At 29.8% G+C, this 17,447-nt stretch overlaps 1 protein-coding gene across 4 annotated transcripts in view; it reads right to left on the bottom strand.

The window, feature by feature from the left end:
* Nucleotides 1-9,234: 9,234 nt before the first annotated feature.
* The window catches only part of LOC107451438 (afadin), a 99,905-nt gene continuing 91,692 nt past the window's right edge, over nt 9,235-17,447 (bottom strand). For 3 of the 4 annotated variants that reach the window (XM_087164472.1, XM_087164475.1, XM_087164474.1), the window contains 4 exons: nt 16,611-16,790; nt 15,365-15,538; nt 13,209-13,322; nt 10,964-12,466 (listed from right to left, as the gene is read on the bottom strand). In XM_087164472.1, coding sequence (XP_087020598.1) covers nt 11,630-12,466; nt 13,209-13,322; nt 15,365-15,538; nt 16,611-16,790 — 1,305 coding nt within the window. In that variant the 3' untranslated portion in view covers nt 10,964-11,629. Of the gene's footprint in view, nt 12,467-13,208; nt 13,323-15,364; nt 15,539-16,610; nt 16,791-17,447 lie in introns of all 4 variants that reach the window. The other variant, XM_087164473.1, reaches the window with a different exon arrangement.

The following is a 17,447-nucleotide window of genomic DNA, read 5'->3' as shown; positions in this document are numbered from 1 at the left end:
GTGAAATTATTAATTTTAATTAGTTGATGAGTAGGAAAAGAAGTTCACTACTCGAAATACATTTAATGAAAGTTATAAAATTATAGAAGTGGTTATGCAGGCAATAATATATAATTTTTTTATGTTAGTTTTATTTTTATTACGACCTTTTAAAAAACGCTTATAAACACAATTTAGTTAACAGATACAAACGAATATATCGGCGCCATAACAAAAAAATACGCTTTATATTTCATTTAATTGAAACTATGAAATGTCGCAACCATATCTAACTTGGTGAATGATAGATACGTAACATACCTGTCAACATTTCCGGATTTTCCGGAAGATTTTATTTTCATATTTAAAGTGGTAGTAAATATATACTATTTTTTTCTTTTATAAATTTAATTTTTAAATGATTTTGATGGATAGGATTAAAAGTCGGCAGGTATGACGTGATACCGAAAACAAGACAAAAACATAAGCGCACAGGTGTTTGGCGATTGTCGAGAACGCTCCTTTAATGCCAATAGAAATTTTCGCCAACTCTTTCCAATCCGCGTTATGGTCTGCTCATACGCAGACGCTACATCCAACACTGGAGTTTTTTTTAAATTAGTTTAAGTACTTTAAAAAATATAAATGTAAAAATAAACGAAAAGAATTAAAACCGTCAAGCACAAGTATTCGTACGCCCTATGAGCAGCGTACGCAAATGGCAAGCTTTCGCATCTAAGTAAACTAAGTGGCATTGTCTAGCTGGTCGAGCGGGAAATTACCAATATGCATGCGCATTAGAAACTCAAACCGAATGCGTTGAAAATTATTACACTAACCAAATTTCATAGGTAATTATTAATAATAACCAGCAAATGTGATAAATTGTGCTCTGATAAAAATCTCAAAAATAAAATTAAAAAATGCGAAACTAGTAATCAAAATAATGGAAATAAATACAAAAAAAGTGTTAAAATAATCTGGAAAATAAATAAATCAAAAAACAAAACAAAAGAAAAACTTATCACGTTATTGCAACAATCTGCAGCGCACGTGCAACTCATAATGAAGTGTAGTGATGCGTGAGTTACGCTGATTTTTAATTTGTATAATCGAAGTATAATCAGCTGGAGAAAATCATCATAACTCCTAATTTGGGGGAAAATATACTTGAGGGTGCCCCTTGACGAAATTGGTGACTTACGTTTGATTCCATTCCTGTTTGCGTGAAACACCGTGGTAACATGAATGGCAGCCAAAACATAATGATACTTCAATAAAGCATTGGAAAATTTCAACAAAACGTCGGCCAAAACTTGCAATGAACCCAATATAAGCAAAATTAATAAACCCAATAAAATGCATTTTGAATCGAAACGAAAATTAATGGAGTCGAAGCGCAGAGAGAAAAGGAAAAAAAAAAAAAAAACTCACTTCTTCATTAAGCTTGAATATTCACTGATTTAGGTGCACAGAATTCTCTGAAACAGTTAGATATTGTCTCAATTTATCACGAATAGAATCTGTGTACCTCATCGCCACATAAATTCGGCAAAATACGAATCAAAAATGGCGTCGGTAATACCGGACTAGCGGTGACATTTTTTCTAAAGTCCCTTTTTATGACTGCCCATATACCTTCGATCTTATTCTTATTGACCAGAATCAAAAGTAACCTTACTAGCCGGTATCCAACGTAGAACTAACGAACCTCTGAAATTACATATGCCGTTGAACATTTAAAAATAACGCTAAAATCTAAACCAATCAGAATCACGATAGGGTTTCAACATCGCCCAGCTTGGCGATCAACCGTCATCACAACTTGGCGAGAATCAAGGGGCTCCCTCAACTATAGTCTACCCCTAATTTGTTTAAAACTACTTTTGTATAACAGATTGGCAATTTTTTTCTCTTCTTATTAATGTAATATCAAGAAAGGTGTGTAAAAAACTTGAAATACTTTGAATAGATAGCATTGCAATGGTAAGAAAAATAGTTGATAAGTCGTTTTTCTCGAAATCTTACTTAAATAACTTACGCTGTTTTTTGAATTGCACGGCACTATTGATAGACACATAATCCTACATAATACGGCCCTTAGAATTGTTCTGGTTAATCATTATCAGCCCTGGGAGGCTCTCAATGATGCATCTGATGTAGCATGACTCAAAGAGATTAGATGACATACCTAGGCAGGTAATCTAGTATATGGTAGACACAAACATAAGTATAGAAGGGAAAAAAACGGCAATATAGATCCACGACCGGAGGACCCACCACCCCCGAGGCTGTCCGCAACTTCTGTAGAGTTGCTTCTTGGTTACACTAGACTGACATATATTTTATGACCGTCGTCGAACAGCCGATCCAATTTTTGAGTATACGACTACTAATGTACAAGACCGTAGCCTTGTAATTTTGAACCAATCCGGAAGACAAGGAAATTCCTGGATCAGTACCCCCAGAGGTGTTGATTTGTTATGGGAATATGGAGGACTTTGCGACTCGACAGACTTAACGTGCATCAGTCACTATTTATAACATGGGGAGTCTTCGGCCAGCATATATGACTGATATATATGAATGATAATAAAATGGAAAAAAAAGACTACCTTTTTGATTGATGTAAATTTTTGGAACAAGAGCCATGATTTGGCTATACAGCGCCAAAAACTAGGTTAAAATTACTGTAACTTGGTTAAAATCAGAACAACAAGGTTAAAATCAACAACTTGCCCCAAATTAAAGTAACTAGTTAAAAATTTGTCAACTCGGTTACAACTAGAACTAAATCAAATTGTAAAACACGATATGTATAAAATAGAGTATTAAGTTCGGATAAAAGGCTATGTACAGTGCGGAAAAAAAAACAGACCACCCTGAATAACTTTTTCTTTAATGATCGGATCTTCACGTTCTAGGACTCATTCTTAATGGTTCAAGGAGATGGCTTCAAATATTCGCTATTGCAACTCTCAAATACGCCATCTGGAGAGAAGACCGGTTCCATGTTTAAATCCCACCCATTTCCCTATCCGCCTTTTCTCAGTTATATGGGAATGTACTACGATATTTTCCACTTTCATAGCATTTTTCGTATTTATTGTCAAAAATATTTTCTAAAATTTCCCCGGCACTTTCTTAAAGAACTATGTTTAATGCAGTTCAGAGTTCCTTATAATTTCCTAATAAGGTTTTAATCTACTTGTAAATCAAGACAGAAACTATAACGTAGTTTCTGCTCCTATGGCTGTCCACACACTCCACGAAGGATAATTTCTCCCGATACTTGATCCAGGAGTTGCCTTATCTTTTTGATTGGGTTCAAAATTACAAGGCTACGGAGTTGAATATTAGTAGTCATAAACCCAAAAATTGGGTCAGCTGTTCAACGATGGTTATAAAATAAAATGAACTCATCTGAGTCGTAGTGGCTCAGAGGATAGAGCGGTCGCTTTCCAATGAGGTGAGTCATGTTCGAATTCCAGTGATGGCCGGTTTGATACGACACGGCCAGCACTGACCACAGTGCTGACGTAAAATATCTTCAGTTCTATCATGGTTAGAAACGGATCATGTGTTAGAAACCCCTTGCCGTTAGGCTGACCGTCGGAGGTTTTTAACGTTTTCCTCACCACGTAACCCAAATGCGGTTTAATTCCATCAAAAAGACTAGAAATTTTTGAATGAGTAGAGCTTAAAAATGAGGGTTTTAATTGATTGAAGCTAGCTTTTAAAAAAGTTATACTGTAGCCTTTAAATGATATTTTTTTAAATTCTTTTATGCATATTATTTGAATAATTGACAACAACATCGAGGTCATTACAAAAATGACGTAGAAAGTGAATTAATGCACGCAACTTCCATGCATTAAATGCAATTTTGTCCTCATATAAAAAGTTTGCCAAAATGACTAGACATTCTAACATTCCCAACAAAACAAGACAGATAATCAAAAACGAATAGGTCTTAAAATACGGTGACTTCATCCTGGTTGACCGTATAAACAATTTCAGGAACGATGAAAAGTAACGCCTACTTTCAGCTTGACTCATCAGAGATGATAGGATCAAATCAAAACCACTTATTTTTGACAATATAATAATTTTTGTGCATGTATATTTTAAACAACACGGTTTTAAATCAGTCTTTAAATTTTTAAAAAGAGATAAAGACAGTGGTTATCGCATGCATGTGATAAACCAGAATTCTTACTGCTCTTCATGAATAAAATTTTAGCTCTGATTTTCGGTCTCTGCAAAGGATAAAAGCATTAATCGAAATTAAGAATTGCGTATGATAATGCTAATCCAAAGTTAAACTGCAAGCAAAGTGAATAAATTTTAATTCTAGAATTGATCAAAATAGATTTGACATAAGTTGTTAAAATTTTACGAAGTTCGACAATTTGGTGAATTTAAACAAGAAGAATATTATAAAAATCTTGTTTTTGAGTATAGTTTGTATTTCTAGTAAACTGCCAGAAATGTGTTACATATGCACGTACTGATTGACACCATACGTGTATGATTGTATAAGCGTTGATTAAATGAAAATTCATAATAAGTTTATTGCTTTGAAAGCCAGAAGAAGAAATCTGGATCGCTTTTCTTCAATTTCTGAAACCCTATGCTATGCATTTCATAGTACAGTAGACGCCGCTTAATGTGATCACATCAGGACGAACGCGTTTTGATAACAATAACCGATTGATTACAATACAGTGAACAAAAAAAAATTTAAGCTAAAAAATTATTTTTTTAAATACGAATTAAAATAAAAATTATTTTTAATTAGGAGTTGTTGCTGTAAAACTCTAAAGTATTTAATAGAAATTAATGTACGCTAAAGAAAAAGAATTAGTTAGTATACTTACATATTTAATGATGAACTGCAGAAAACAATACAAAAGGTTATTTATTAACTGAAAAAGAAATCATCAATTGTCTACCAGCAGGGTTGACAATAGGCAGCGTCTAGTATTTTGGAATAACACAACCAAAATCAATTAACTGGCCCATATTTAGAACACGAAACGTAGTACGATTTTGAAAAACGCCTATTGTTCTGGTTGATGTCTGTTGGAAAAGGTCTTGAAGGCTGTAAAGGCCCCATATCAAGAATTTGACGTTTTTCGTTATCACTTAATATCTTGTTCGTGAAGTTTCCCAAGTCATAAGAAGATTTGTCGTACACATTTTCGAAAAATGTAGAGGTCTGTGGTTCCTCCAAACCCTCCGCTCTTAATTGCGTCATGCAAACATCATCCACGTTCACATGATTGGCGGCGGAGGTATCTCCAATTGCAATAATTGTCGAATCTTCTTCAGTAGGCTTCTCAACACTATAGTTACCACATTATTTGAGTCACTATCAATAGAAATATTTTGGCGAGATGTACTTGCAGAAGGCTGACTAAAAAACTTGTCAATTTTGGGCAATTTTTGTTTACTATCTTCTCTTTCTTGGCGTTGTTTGCGTTTAAATGCACCACTGGGTTGCTTCTTTTTATCCATAATTTTAGTTTTCTAATTTATTTAAACAATACAATATTAGATTGGTGCTCGAGTAGGTAGGTACTCACTGTTCACTGACGACGTTAAAAGTAAAATAAAAGGAAAGTGAAACACAATAATATGCTACAAGTGTCGTTGGGGAATCCCCTGGAAAAAAAATTATCACCATTAGTGTTACCACATTTAACGGTGGAGACTGTAATGGTTGGCAACTGTTTAGCGACCTTTTAAGGCGCACTTTGTCATCCCGTCGGAGGGATGCGAGAGAGAAAAAGGTAGATGTATGTTTGATGTCATCGGGAGAGGGTCTCCCTTGGTATTCTAAGAGCTAGAAGCTCTTACAGGAAAACAATGCCTATTTCTTTTGTTTTTAAATAAAGTTAAGTTTTATTGTTCCACAAATCTGGTCTGTTTATTTATTGGAAAGGAAAGGCATTACTTGCATTTTTTCACGATATTTCGCGTTATACAATGAGCTGTAGCCGAAATCTATAGATTTGACTCGATTTATTGACTTAACGGACATCAATATGAGTAGTAAAATCAAATAAAATTGAACCACTATATTGACCAGTACAAAAAAGTTTATTGACATTAGCTTACTTACTCCTGATACAACATCAATTTTTTAACCGTTCTCGAAAAAAAAATCTTATCTCGAATTCACAATAAAACGCACATATCACTATCCGTCAAATTGACAACACTGCCAACCTACAGAAAGAATTTAGGGGAATTCCCTAGGCATAACTTTTGAATTTCTCTCAACTGAGTTGTCATGATTAAAGTGGGGTTGCAACCTGTCATATTTATTTTGAAAATGGGAGAAATTTCCAGAAGTTCAGTTCGATCGAGATTTCCGGTAAGGATTCGAGGGCCCCGGGGCACTGCCCCGCCTAGCCCCTAGGTAGCTACGCCACTGAACGCATGCAGTTGGAAAAGGAGGATGCTGACATCTTTAGTGCTTATAGATGGTACTAAGAACAGCGTCTGATGGAAATGACTGGATTATATTTGGCGGTTACGTCAATAAGTTCTTGTTGAAATATGGTAATGAAGTCAGCAGTCAATGCCTTTTCTGTCAATTGATGTATTCAGTTCTTCAATGTAATGACAGAGTGCCTAAACATTCATTGAACCAGTTAAAATACCAGATATTGTACTGTAAAGTGTAGTGCTGGCATCTTGCTTTTGTGTATATTTTCGTTGATCATGTATCTCAGTGCATTTAACATATATTGTAGTACATTGTTTTGGAAGATATCGCTTTTGTGTTTTTGAAATATGAATGCAGGTGAGCCATAATCAGTAGATTCACTTCATATCAACCTTTATTACTCGAAGTGGTGCTTACTAAACATCAATATGTAAAATTTTAACATTTAAAAAAGTAGATATTTTATAGATGGCAGTTACAAACGAATTCACAATTATCTAAATTTGTTTTACAATTATTTGTGATTACTTTTCAAGTTATTCATTTTTAGTTTATGCGTTACCTAAACAGGTTGACTGAACCTTCAAAGATTTTTATTTATAATAAAACTAACCTAACTGATTGATTGAACCTTCAAAAAATTTTATTTACAGAAAGCGAGATACATTCCTTAAATTTACGAGAATTTCTTCTCCAGAATTTATAATTTCAGTAATTTATTAACTAAAACACTATGACAGATTCTTACAATAAACCCACATCTAAACCAAGAAATAAACTTTTGGGTTGCAATATATTGTAACATTTTATAGAATTTCAAACAGAATTGTTCATCATTAACCACCGACAAATGCAAAAGAAAAAAATATTAAAAACTTTTACTATTAGTCTCTTTTTTTAAAAAAAATCAAAATCCGATTAAATTAATAACTGCATCTTAAAAAAAATTATTCAATAATTGAAGCAAATGACTTCATATAAAAACTCAATACTTAGATAGAAAATTAAAAAAATTTTTAAAAAAAAGTAAAAAACTATAAATTTCTATTTTTCAATTCTTAAAGTAAGTAAAAAAGTTTTAAAAATTTCAATTTTCCCGGTGCTTAAACAATTTTCCAGGTGTTCTGAAAAAAAAAAAAAAACATTATTTTCCCTAATTTTTTAAGCTAATTAAAATTTTTAAAATTATTTAAAGCTTTACATTTAATAAGGATGCTTTAATGCTTTAGTTATGTATTAAATTCGTTTTAGGGAGAAAATTGTCCTAGCTGAGCTCTTTTCAGAAGTTCCATTCATGTGTTGGACTTCTCACACTAATATATCCTTCGTTTTTAATTACACAAGAATAAAATAAGTAAGGAAACAAAATCATTAAATTCGTTTTAGGGAGAAAATTGTCCTAGCTGAGCTCTTTTCAGAAGTCCCATTCATGTATTGGACTTCTCACACTAATATATCCTTCGTTTTTAATTACACAAGAATAAAATAAGGAAACAAAATCATTAAATTCGTTTTAGGGAGAAAATTGTCCTAGCTGAGCTCTTTTCAGAAGTCCCATTCGTGTATTGGACTTCTCACACTAATATATCCTTTTTTTTAATTACACAAGAATAAAATAAGCAAAGGAAACAAAATCATTAAAATGTACACATTTATTATATTACAGCTACAAATAACGACATGATATAAAATCTACCATGAACATATATATACTCGTGTGGTGAACATTAACTTACTAATCCATAATCAAAATAATTAATAATTGTAACTGACCAGCAATCCTTGTAAAGATATTAGAATTACAATTATATTTTTCAAACATTAAAAGTAAACAGCTGCATTCTATAAGGACGGATTCTAAGCATAAAAGATGAACAGCTAATAAAACAGTTTAAAGGCACTATACATTTTATATAAACACTGATATGTAAAAAAAAAGAAGCTGCACTCTATAGAATGATAAAAATTTTACTCTTACAGAATTTATTCTGCTTGCAAAATAATTCAAATTATTGTAAAAATTTTCATCTACATTTTAACATGTGTATATGATATATAGCATAGCTAAGTTATATTCCAACTACTCTAAATGGATGGTAGTCGAGGCAAGTAAATGCAATAAATTATTTAAGGCAAGTGTGAGCAAATCGCAAGAAATAAGTGGAACCCCAATTATAGTTTAAAGAAAATTAATTTAACTCAGCATAATAAACAAGTTAAATTAAACATCACAAATAAGTTTATTTTTTTTTAAATAAATTAATAATAATAATCAGGAATAAAAATATGTTGTTAGTTACTGCTTGTCAAATGCCTGAATGTTTTACAAATTATCAAAACCTATATCCATGACAAAATTTTTAACAATTTAATATTTACATTATTTATACACCATCATTTTATTGTGTAAATTATTAAACATTTAACAGAAATTAATATACTTGATATTTTAACTATCCTTGCAGTAGAGGAAAAATTTACAAAGCTGACAAAAATAAATAAGATATTAACTTTTCTTGATAGAATTTTAGAAAAAAAAACTTTAAGAATATTTTATTTAACATGATTCAAGAAATTAAAGGAGAATTTAAAAAGAAGAATTTTCAAGTTGAATTCAGTATTTAAGTTAGCTTTATAAAAATAAAATTAAAAAAAACTAGAAATGAATTTTTTAGTGAATATGTGATTATTCCAGAAATAGATTATAAATCACACAATCAAAAAAGGAATTCAATACACAAAATTACATTATCGAAATACTTTTAAATTAAAATATCTGCAACACAGTCTTAATTCACAGGTTTTCATCCAGCGGTACATAAAGGACATCTAAGTAGGAATACAACTATAAATCATTACTGCAGAAAAAGCTTTAAAAACTTCACAATTAAGGTTGTTTTTCAAAAGCTCTTTTCATTTATGTAAATAATATTAGACAATAAAATGCTATTTTTATAAATAAAAATAGTTTCAAGTTTCTAGTATTCATTCATAGCATTTGGCTAATTTTATAATAATTGTTTGAAGTTTAATAATTTAAAATATACCATAAAAATTTTTCATATGTTAAGCATTTAAGATGTTTCTAATTGAATCTACTTCCCATAATTGAGGTTCTACAATATTTCCAATGATTCTTTTTTTAAAATTTATCACATTATACAACTGCTAACAGAATAAAACATCAAGCATTAAAAATATACCTAATTATTCAATGTTAAAACATGAAAAGCTCATTGTATATTAAACAGTAATATTTTAATTTGATAAAAGCAGCTAACTAAATGTAATTCTGTTAAAAAATAAATAAATTTTTGTTTCGATATCAATAAAATGTAAAACGAATGTTAAAAGTTGTAAAATTATTCAATAGTTTATGAATAAAATCACACAAAAAAAAGGTTCAATTTTTACTTAAAATGTAGCATTTAATATGTTAAAAAATTTATACAAATTCGGAATGATTCACAGTGAAAAAAATAATCAGCTCAAGAAAAATTGAACTTAATGTAAAATTTTCGGAACTAAATAGTTTAATAACAAAAACATTAGAAAAAAATAAATAATTTTTTAAATCAAAATAAAAAGGTACAAAGGCACTTTGTTAAATGAAAAAACAAATATTTTATTATTTTTTCATCTCAGTGAAAATAAATAATTTAAAATAGAGTAAATTATTGCATTAAGAGGAAGAAAAAAAGTATAAAAACCTTCAGTTTGGTCTAATAAAAGTGGAATAGCCAAACAGTCAATAATAATACAATTTTTTAAAAAAGAATAACAAACATTTTTTTAATTGTACATATATACTTCAAACTAATAAAATGTACAAAAAATATATAACTTGAATTTTAATTTGTTTATACAAATAAAAATGCTCACTTTTCTTTTTTTAGACTAAGGGACAGACATTAACATCAATAAATCCAAAATAAGCAAAAGGAACATTTAAAATCAAATAGATAAGATTTCAAGTCAAATTAAAAAACTATTTGATTCAAAATCAAAATTTGACTACTCAGGGTTCTGTTTTTGTGTAGATTAATACTGTTCTATTTTTTTTAGAACCTCATACTAATTAGAGCCTGGAAATTGACAAGATTCACATTGCTTTTCACTTAAAATGTTACAGATCTGTATTTATATCATTTTTTTTTTAAAAAAAATGTTAATACTTTTGTTTTGCATTTCATATGAAATGCTTAAAAATAGTATCTAATCAAGTTAGAAAGGCATTTCAAGGTTAAAAAATTCTTTAATACTTGACATAGCATTTAAATATTAATTTGATTATTTTAAATGGATTAAGGTTCATCAGTTCACAGACCCTACAGTACTAATAATAATATTGCTGAACAATAAATCTTGTGAAACAATCATCAAGACTCTCTGCACTTTTATATATAAAAACTATATAAATATTTAAAAAATCTTCAAGACACTTTACAAATGCTATATAATCTATAAAAAAAAGAATTATACAAGTTGCTCCTTATAAAGACACAAATTACAAATTCCTGAAATTCGTCACATTTTAGGAAAGAAAGCAAATGAAAGCTTTAGTATACACAATGACATTATTCGAGATATACCTTCTTATAGTAATGGTATGCATATAGCAGTGTCCGAAAGTAATCAAATACTCACAACAACAAAAAAATATTACTTCAAAATGCATTTAGATACTGACAGTAATAATTGAAAAAAATTTTTTATTTAATTTAAATCTATTAAAAAGAAATGTTACATTTGCAGTCAACCAAGTTTTTTTTTTAACATCAGTGTTTAAAAATATTTTAAAAAATTACGTTTAGAAATTACACTTTCAAATAAGCATAATTTAATTTGTTTTATTACTTTTTTTAAAAAAAAAAAAAAACTAGATTCTGCGTGAAAAGAAATTTTTTTTAAAAAAAAAATTCACTTAATTTTGTTCATTTGATTTAATTTAATGCAGTTCTGAAGGAAAAAAATGCTTACAAATTTTTTTTTTTTTAAATTTTTGAGTCAAAATATTAAGTTTTTTTTTTATAATTATAAAAATTTAAATGATGTTGTATTATGAAGGATGCTTATCAAAAGCTGTTAAATTTTCTGACTGTAAGTAGACTACTCATGGACACGCTAATGAAGGATTTCAACATAAATGAATAAGTAGACCTGTATGAGCAACAAATGATAACCACAATTCTTTCAACTCACATTACTTCCATTAAGGTTCACCTCAATGTCTCTTTGAGCTCGAGATATTTTTACTTTATCTTTAGGCGTTTCCTGCTCACCCACCTCTTGTGCAAACATTTTCATTTTTTCTTTGAAGGTGAGTTTTTCAGGTCCAGGATTCCTGCCCACACCCCGCTCTTGCTGCGTCCTCTCGGCTTCAATCCGTTGTCTAGGATCCCTGTACACCTCCTGACTACCAATAACACCTGGCGTGCTGCCCGGAGCATAAGTGTTCAGGTTTTGACTATTATGAGGGGTTGCGAGCACTTCGTTAATATCGTCCAGTGTGTAAGACTGTGAGTTGTTGGAACTGAGAGAATTGAGATTGCCATTTGTGTCGCACTCTGCATTCTCTACGGGAGAATCGTGAAAAGATACTTTCTTGGGATGGTGTGGGCCATTGCTATCACAGTTCCTCATGGATGAGGGAGTATATCGGTTGTTCCCACTCATGGCAGACATCTGATTGGTTACTTCATAGGATGATTTTCTTGTGGGTGGAGCTGGTGGTTCATGTTGCTTCTCATAATTGGCTTGAGGGTTGTCATTCAAACGCTGATTGCGCATTGATGCTGGCTTTTGACTATAAACAGTTTGATAACTGGGTTCAATTGGGGGAGGAGAGGTTGGAAGAGGGGGTGGAACGTCTTGCTGATTTGAAATGTCATTGCGCTTAGCTTTCTCCATGGGATAGTTTGTAACTGGATGGCTGTTGGTGATTGGCTGCTGATTATTAATCATTTGTGGACTCATGACAGGTTGAGAACGATTTTGATGCGGAAGGTTCATTGGTGCTTTGAATTCATCCTAAAAAATACATTATATGTTACAGTTTTTCATTATGAGAAATAAATACTAAAATGAATTTAAAACACTAATCTTGACTACAATGAATGAAAAAAATACTTCAAATTGGCTAATAACTTTAACCTCCAAGAAGAGAATTGGTATATTTTGGGCTTCATTTTAAAAGGAAGAGCTTAATAGCTTTAAATATAGGTAGTACTAGGAATCTTGAAAAACTAATCAAATGGTACAAAAATCAAGTCTGATGCAACTCTTTTGGAAAAGTAATAAAAAAATATAAAAACACTTAATTTGAATAAATTCATGCATCCTCTTCCACATGAAACTTTGGCGTTGAACCAATATTGTTGCTAAAATTTTCTGCAGAATATATATATATAAATGCAAATTTGTCAAAACATTAAAACAAAACATTTTTTATATAAAAACAAATATCTTAGCTAAATTTCACGATTGATTTTTTTTTATATGGGATGATGATTAAATTCATTTTACAGCTATAAGCAAAAATAATGATTGAAGCTAGTATTTAGGAGTTTTGAAATATATATATATATATATTTGTATAATAAAGGCATCTTCATTAAGTTAAAAGGGTTTCGTGCCAAAAAGCACAAATTTACCAATACAATAGCAGAAAAGTTAGAAGAATTATTTTAAACATAGAAGATTACACATATTAAATTAAAATCTACAAAAATATTCTCGAAACACTCATTAAATATATCTGAAAAATACTGACCTGTCGTCGCTTAGCCTCTCGTAACAACCTCTCTTCTGCATTCTTAGCAACCTCTAGTTCTCGCTTTCTTTGAACCTCTTCTATCCGTAGCTGTCGCAGTCTGTCCTCTTGCTCCTGAAATCGTTTTAACATTTATTTAAAAATTTTCTTTTAAAATATTAATTTCAGTTTGATTTCAAATTAATTTTACAGAATGCATAGCCAAATTTTTCAATAAACAATAAGCACCTTTTAAGCACTATATATATATATATCAAGTACTTTTTTTGTTATAAAAAAGTGCTTAAATTTAGATCCCAGTTTATATATATATATATATATATTGGGGCCAAGATAATCTAGCGACAATTTTATCTTGGCCCCAGTTGGGCTCAAAGTTGCTGAATATGGGTCCTTTAAAACATGCACCAAGGAAACAATATTGGGATGCCTAGATGTTTTAATATTGGTCTAAGAACGGCTTTTAACATTGGGCAATAAAAATTCTACACAAGACCGATATTGGTTGAAAAGCGGCGGTAAAATATTAGATGAAATGGACTAATCTATACAGCCGTGAAATTAAAAAATCAAAGTAAGCGACAAAAATTCGAACATGAGATTTTTATATATTTGGCATCTTTGCATGGTAAGCTACATATTGCAAAAATTCTTTTTTCAAAAATAAAATTTTGTTTTATCAGTTTTTTTTAAAAATTCTATTTTAGTGTTCGTAGCATTAGCAATCAATGATTAAAGGAAAATAGAGTTGTCAAGCCACTTTTCTTGGAATCAATTGTGAAGCACTTACGTTGCTTTTTCAATTGCACGGCAGTATACAGGACAGATATTGGCTGAATAATATACATAAAATATTACGTTAATCTGGTAATTCTTTGGAGAGTCAAAATAGGAAAAATATCAGCCTTTTTTTCTTTACCCTTATTGAGTCAAAATTCATAAATACAGGTTCAATGAAGGCCTAAGTTATTTTGCTGCTAGGGTATATATATATAAAAACACATGCATACAAACATCAACTGAGAAGCCTGAAATCAAGAATCTCTTGCAAAATGCAGCAAAGTTGTACATGACAGTGCAAGAGTCCTTCTCACCAAATCAAGCTCAGTGTAATCACATGTGGACCCGCAAGTATTTCATCAAACAAGTAAAAGGATAGGCACTTTCATGCGTTACAGACCGAGGGTAGGCCAAAATAGATTGTGGCTGAATGAACTGTGAAAATGTAGAAAGGAACAATGTGAAAATTATGCTTTTTTCTCAATTCGTGCCAAAAATCGGCCTGGAGAAGAAAAATTTTTTTTTTTCAACAGGGAAAATTAAGCACTTTTTAAAAACATCCAATGAAAAAGTTATCTTTAAGGGCCTTAAAAAAAACGAATATCGAAAATAAGCACCTTTAAGGACTTTTTAAAAATGCTAGGCACACTGTTTCATTTTTGATTTTCTAAAAATATCAAAGATTAGAATACATCACAAATGAAGGCATCAAGAAGACTGTTAGCACTTCAAGCTATAATGGCTGAGTACACATTTAAAGTATACAATCTAAATCAACATTATCGGTGTTAATAATAGCTTATTACTCATGATTCCTTTTAAAAAAAAAAAAAAAAACTTCAAGTAAAAATAATGCTAATCAAGCTGAAAGTTAATAAAAATTAATATCACATAAAAACTCTTTAGCCTATTTTAAAGTTTTATAGATATTTGTTAATTATAATAAATTTTACTTTTCCAAGAGAACAATTAAAAAGAATAATTTTTTAAAAAAACCTAAAAATAAAAAATTTACAATAATATCTCTTTTATTTATAGTGGAATGTTGAAATGTAAATATGATATACATATGATAATGTAATGTTGTAGTGTAATGTAAATAAGTAAAGTAAAATTATATGTTGAATGTTGTAATGTAATATTAAGTGTAACCAAAAGAGTTGTAATGTAAACACATTACAACATTTTTAGTTACACCTAATTTGAAAAACAGCGTTAAGGAAAAACATAATTAAAATTTAAATAAAACATGTGATGCATCACTTTAAATAACTTCCAGTGTGAAGTATAGGCAATGTATTTAAGTATCTAGGTGTAGTGAAATTTAATTAATATTATGCACTTAATTAAAATATTCAGAAGTGAAATTGCTATACCTCTATAGACTGTTGTTGCCTTCGCCACTCTTCATTGTGGCCTAAAGGAGGCTGCATTTTTATTTGGTTTTGACCTTGTTGTGCTTCCCATTCTAAGCGCCTTAGACGAGCTCTTTCTAAATCTTCCTGCATTTTTAATTTTCGTTCACGATTTTCTGCTCGATCAAGCAAGTCCTAAAATAAAATTTGAAGAAATAAGCTATAAATGTGATTACAAAATTCAACATCCACTTCTGTGGAACAATGAATTAATAAAGAAGTTACGATTCACAAAAATAAAAACATTGACATATAAACAATTTTTTTTTAAAAGATCTATTCAAATCTATTTTCATTCCTAAATTTTTTATTACTTTTTTTTATTTGATTTATTTTTAAAATTCACACCTGTTGAAAATTATTCGATTTTTTATAGCAACAATAGAACTTATTATAAAAGAAAGCAATTTTATACAATTGACATTAAAAAGTATCAGAAATGTTCAATTTCTTAGCATTTTCTTACTTATAATTCAACATTACAAAGCTCTGTTAAATTATAAATGAATCTTTAAACTTTATGTTTATTTTAAAAAAAATATATAATATTGAAAAATAAAATGGCCATAAAATTATATAAAAAAAAAACATTAAAAAGAATCAATCCTACATAACAATATTTTATATAATTATTATTAAAATTATCCGAAAATTTCAATTCCTTAACCTCTTCTCACTTATAATTCAACGTAACAAAGCTCGATTACATAAAATTTTCTTTAACTTTTGAGTTTTTTTTTTTTTTTTTAAAAATCATAATATTGAAAGAAATTACCATAAAATTGTTATTACCAAAAAACATGCATTAAAAAGAAATAATCCACCTTCTCATATACTATTTAATGCTTAACATAGTTTAAATTTGAAGTCATTCATTAAGATTTGCTCAAGTTAAAAGTATGGGCAGCTTGAAACATGTATTTCTGAGAAATACTCTTTTGAGTTTTCTAGATACACACAGTAGAGTTTGAGGGGCTGCGTAAGTACATACAAACTTCTAACAAGTCTAGAATGGCTTAATGTTTTAAAGAAAATTTTAGCATAAAAAATGTTTAATAACCTTTAAACACCTTTTTTTTTTTTTTTTAACAACTCCATCATTTTTATGATAGCTCTCCTTTCCAGTTTGATCTATTAGGATTTACAAAAAAATTAAGAGGAAACACCAAAAGGATAATTCATTGAGCAAATTTCAGTTTGTATCTACCTCATCTTCGTCATCATCTTCATCTCCATGCAACTCTTCAGCACGCCTCTGAAATTCTTGCTCTAGCCTCAATGCACGCAAGCGATCTTCTTGCTGGGCTGTTATGTGAGGACGACTTTCCAGCTCTCTTATCTCTTCATCACGAGCACGTCTGGCTTCTTCTTGTCTTTGCTTGTGCAACTAAACATGAAATTAAGCAATGAGTGTGAGATAATCAGTTGAATTTGAAACAATGCACCAAAAAGAATCGCAGATTTAATTTGCAAAGAACAGACTTAACAAGGTGCTTATTACAACATAATTCAGAAAATAGACTGTTTATAGGTTATATGGAATTCTTTCAAATATTAAGTTTAACTAATAAATGAAGGGGTAAGTAGATGAATAAATGTGAAATAATTTGAAAAGAAATTTTTAGATTTAATTTAATAAAAAAAAGTGTTTCTTAATATTATTTAAATATAAACAAAATAAAAAAAAAAGATTGTTTTTAGGTTATATGGAATCGTTTTAAATATGTAGCGTTATTTAATAAATGACGAGATTAAGTAGATGAACTCCTTTTTTTCCGAATGTTACATACCTCCTCCACACTCTCTACCTTTCAGCTGTATAGGATAAAATTTGTTATAAGAACTAAAAAATTAAATATAACTTCATCCTATGTATGAAAAAAAGCGTCTCAATTATTTTATGCATACTAAATGCTCTCCCTTGTCTAGATTATAACTCAAAGAGGTATTTTTTTGAACAGAACAGATATGAAACAAATTAAGATTTTTTTCCTTCACGAATTGGAATAAATTAATGTTAAAACTCTAAAAATTTAATGTTTAT

This window comes from Parasteatoda tepidariorum, chromosome 5, assembly GCF_982258835.1.
Source record: "Parasteatoda tepidariorum strain Cologne lab strain chromosome 5, Ptep-v5.0, whole genome shotgun sequence".
Classification (NCBI taxonomy): domain Eukaryota; kingdom Metazoa; phylum Arthropoda; class Arachnida; order Araneae; family Theridiidae; genus Parasteatoda; species Parasteatoda tepidariorum.
This window is presented reverse-complemented; position numbering and strand designations above follow the sequence as displayed.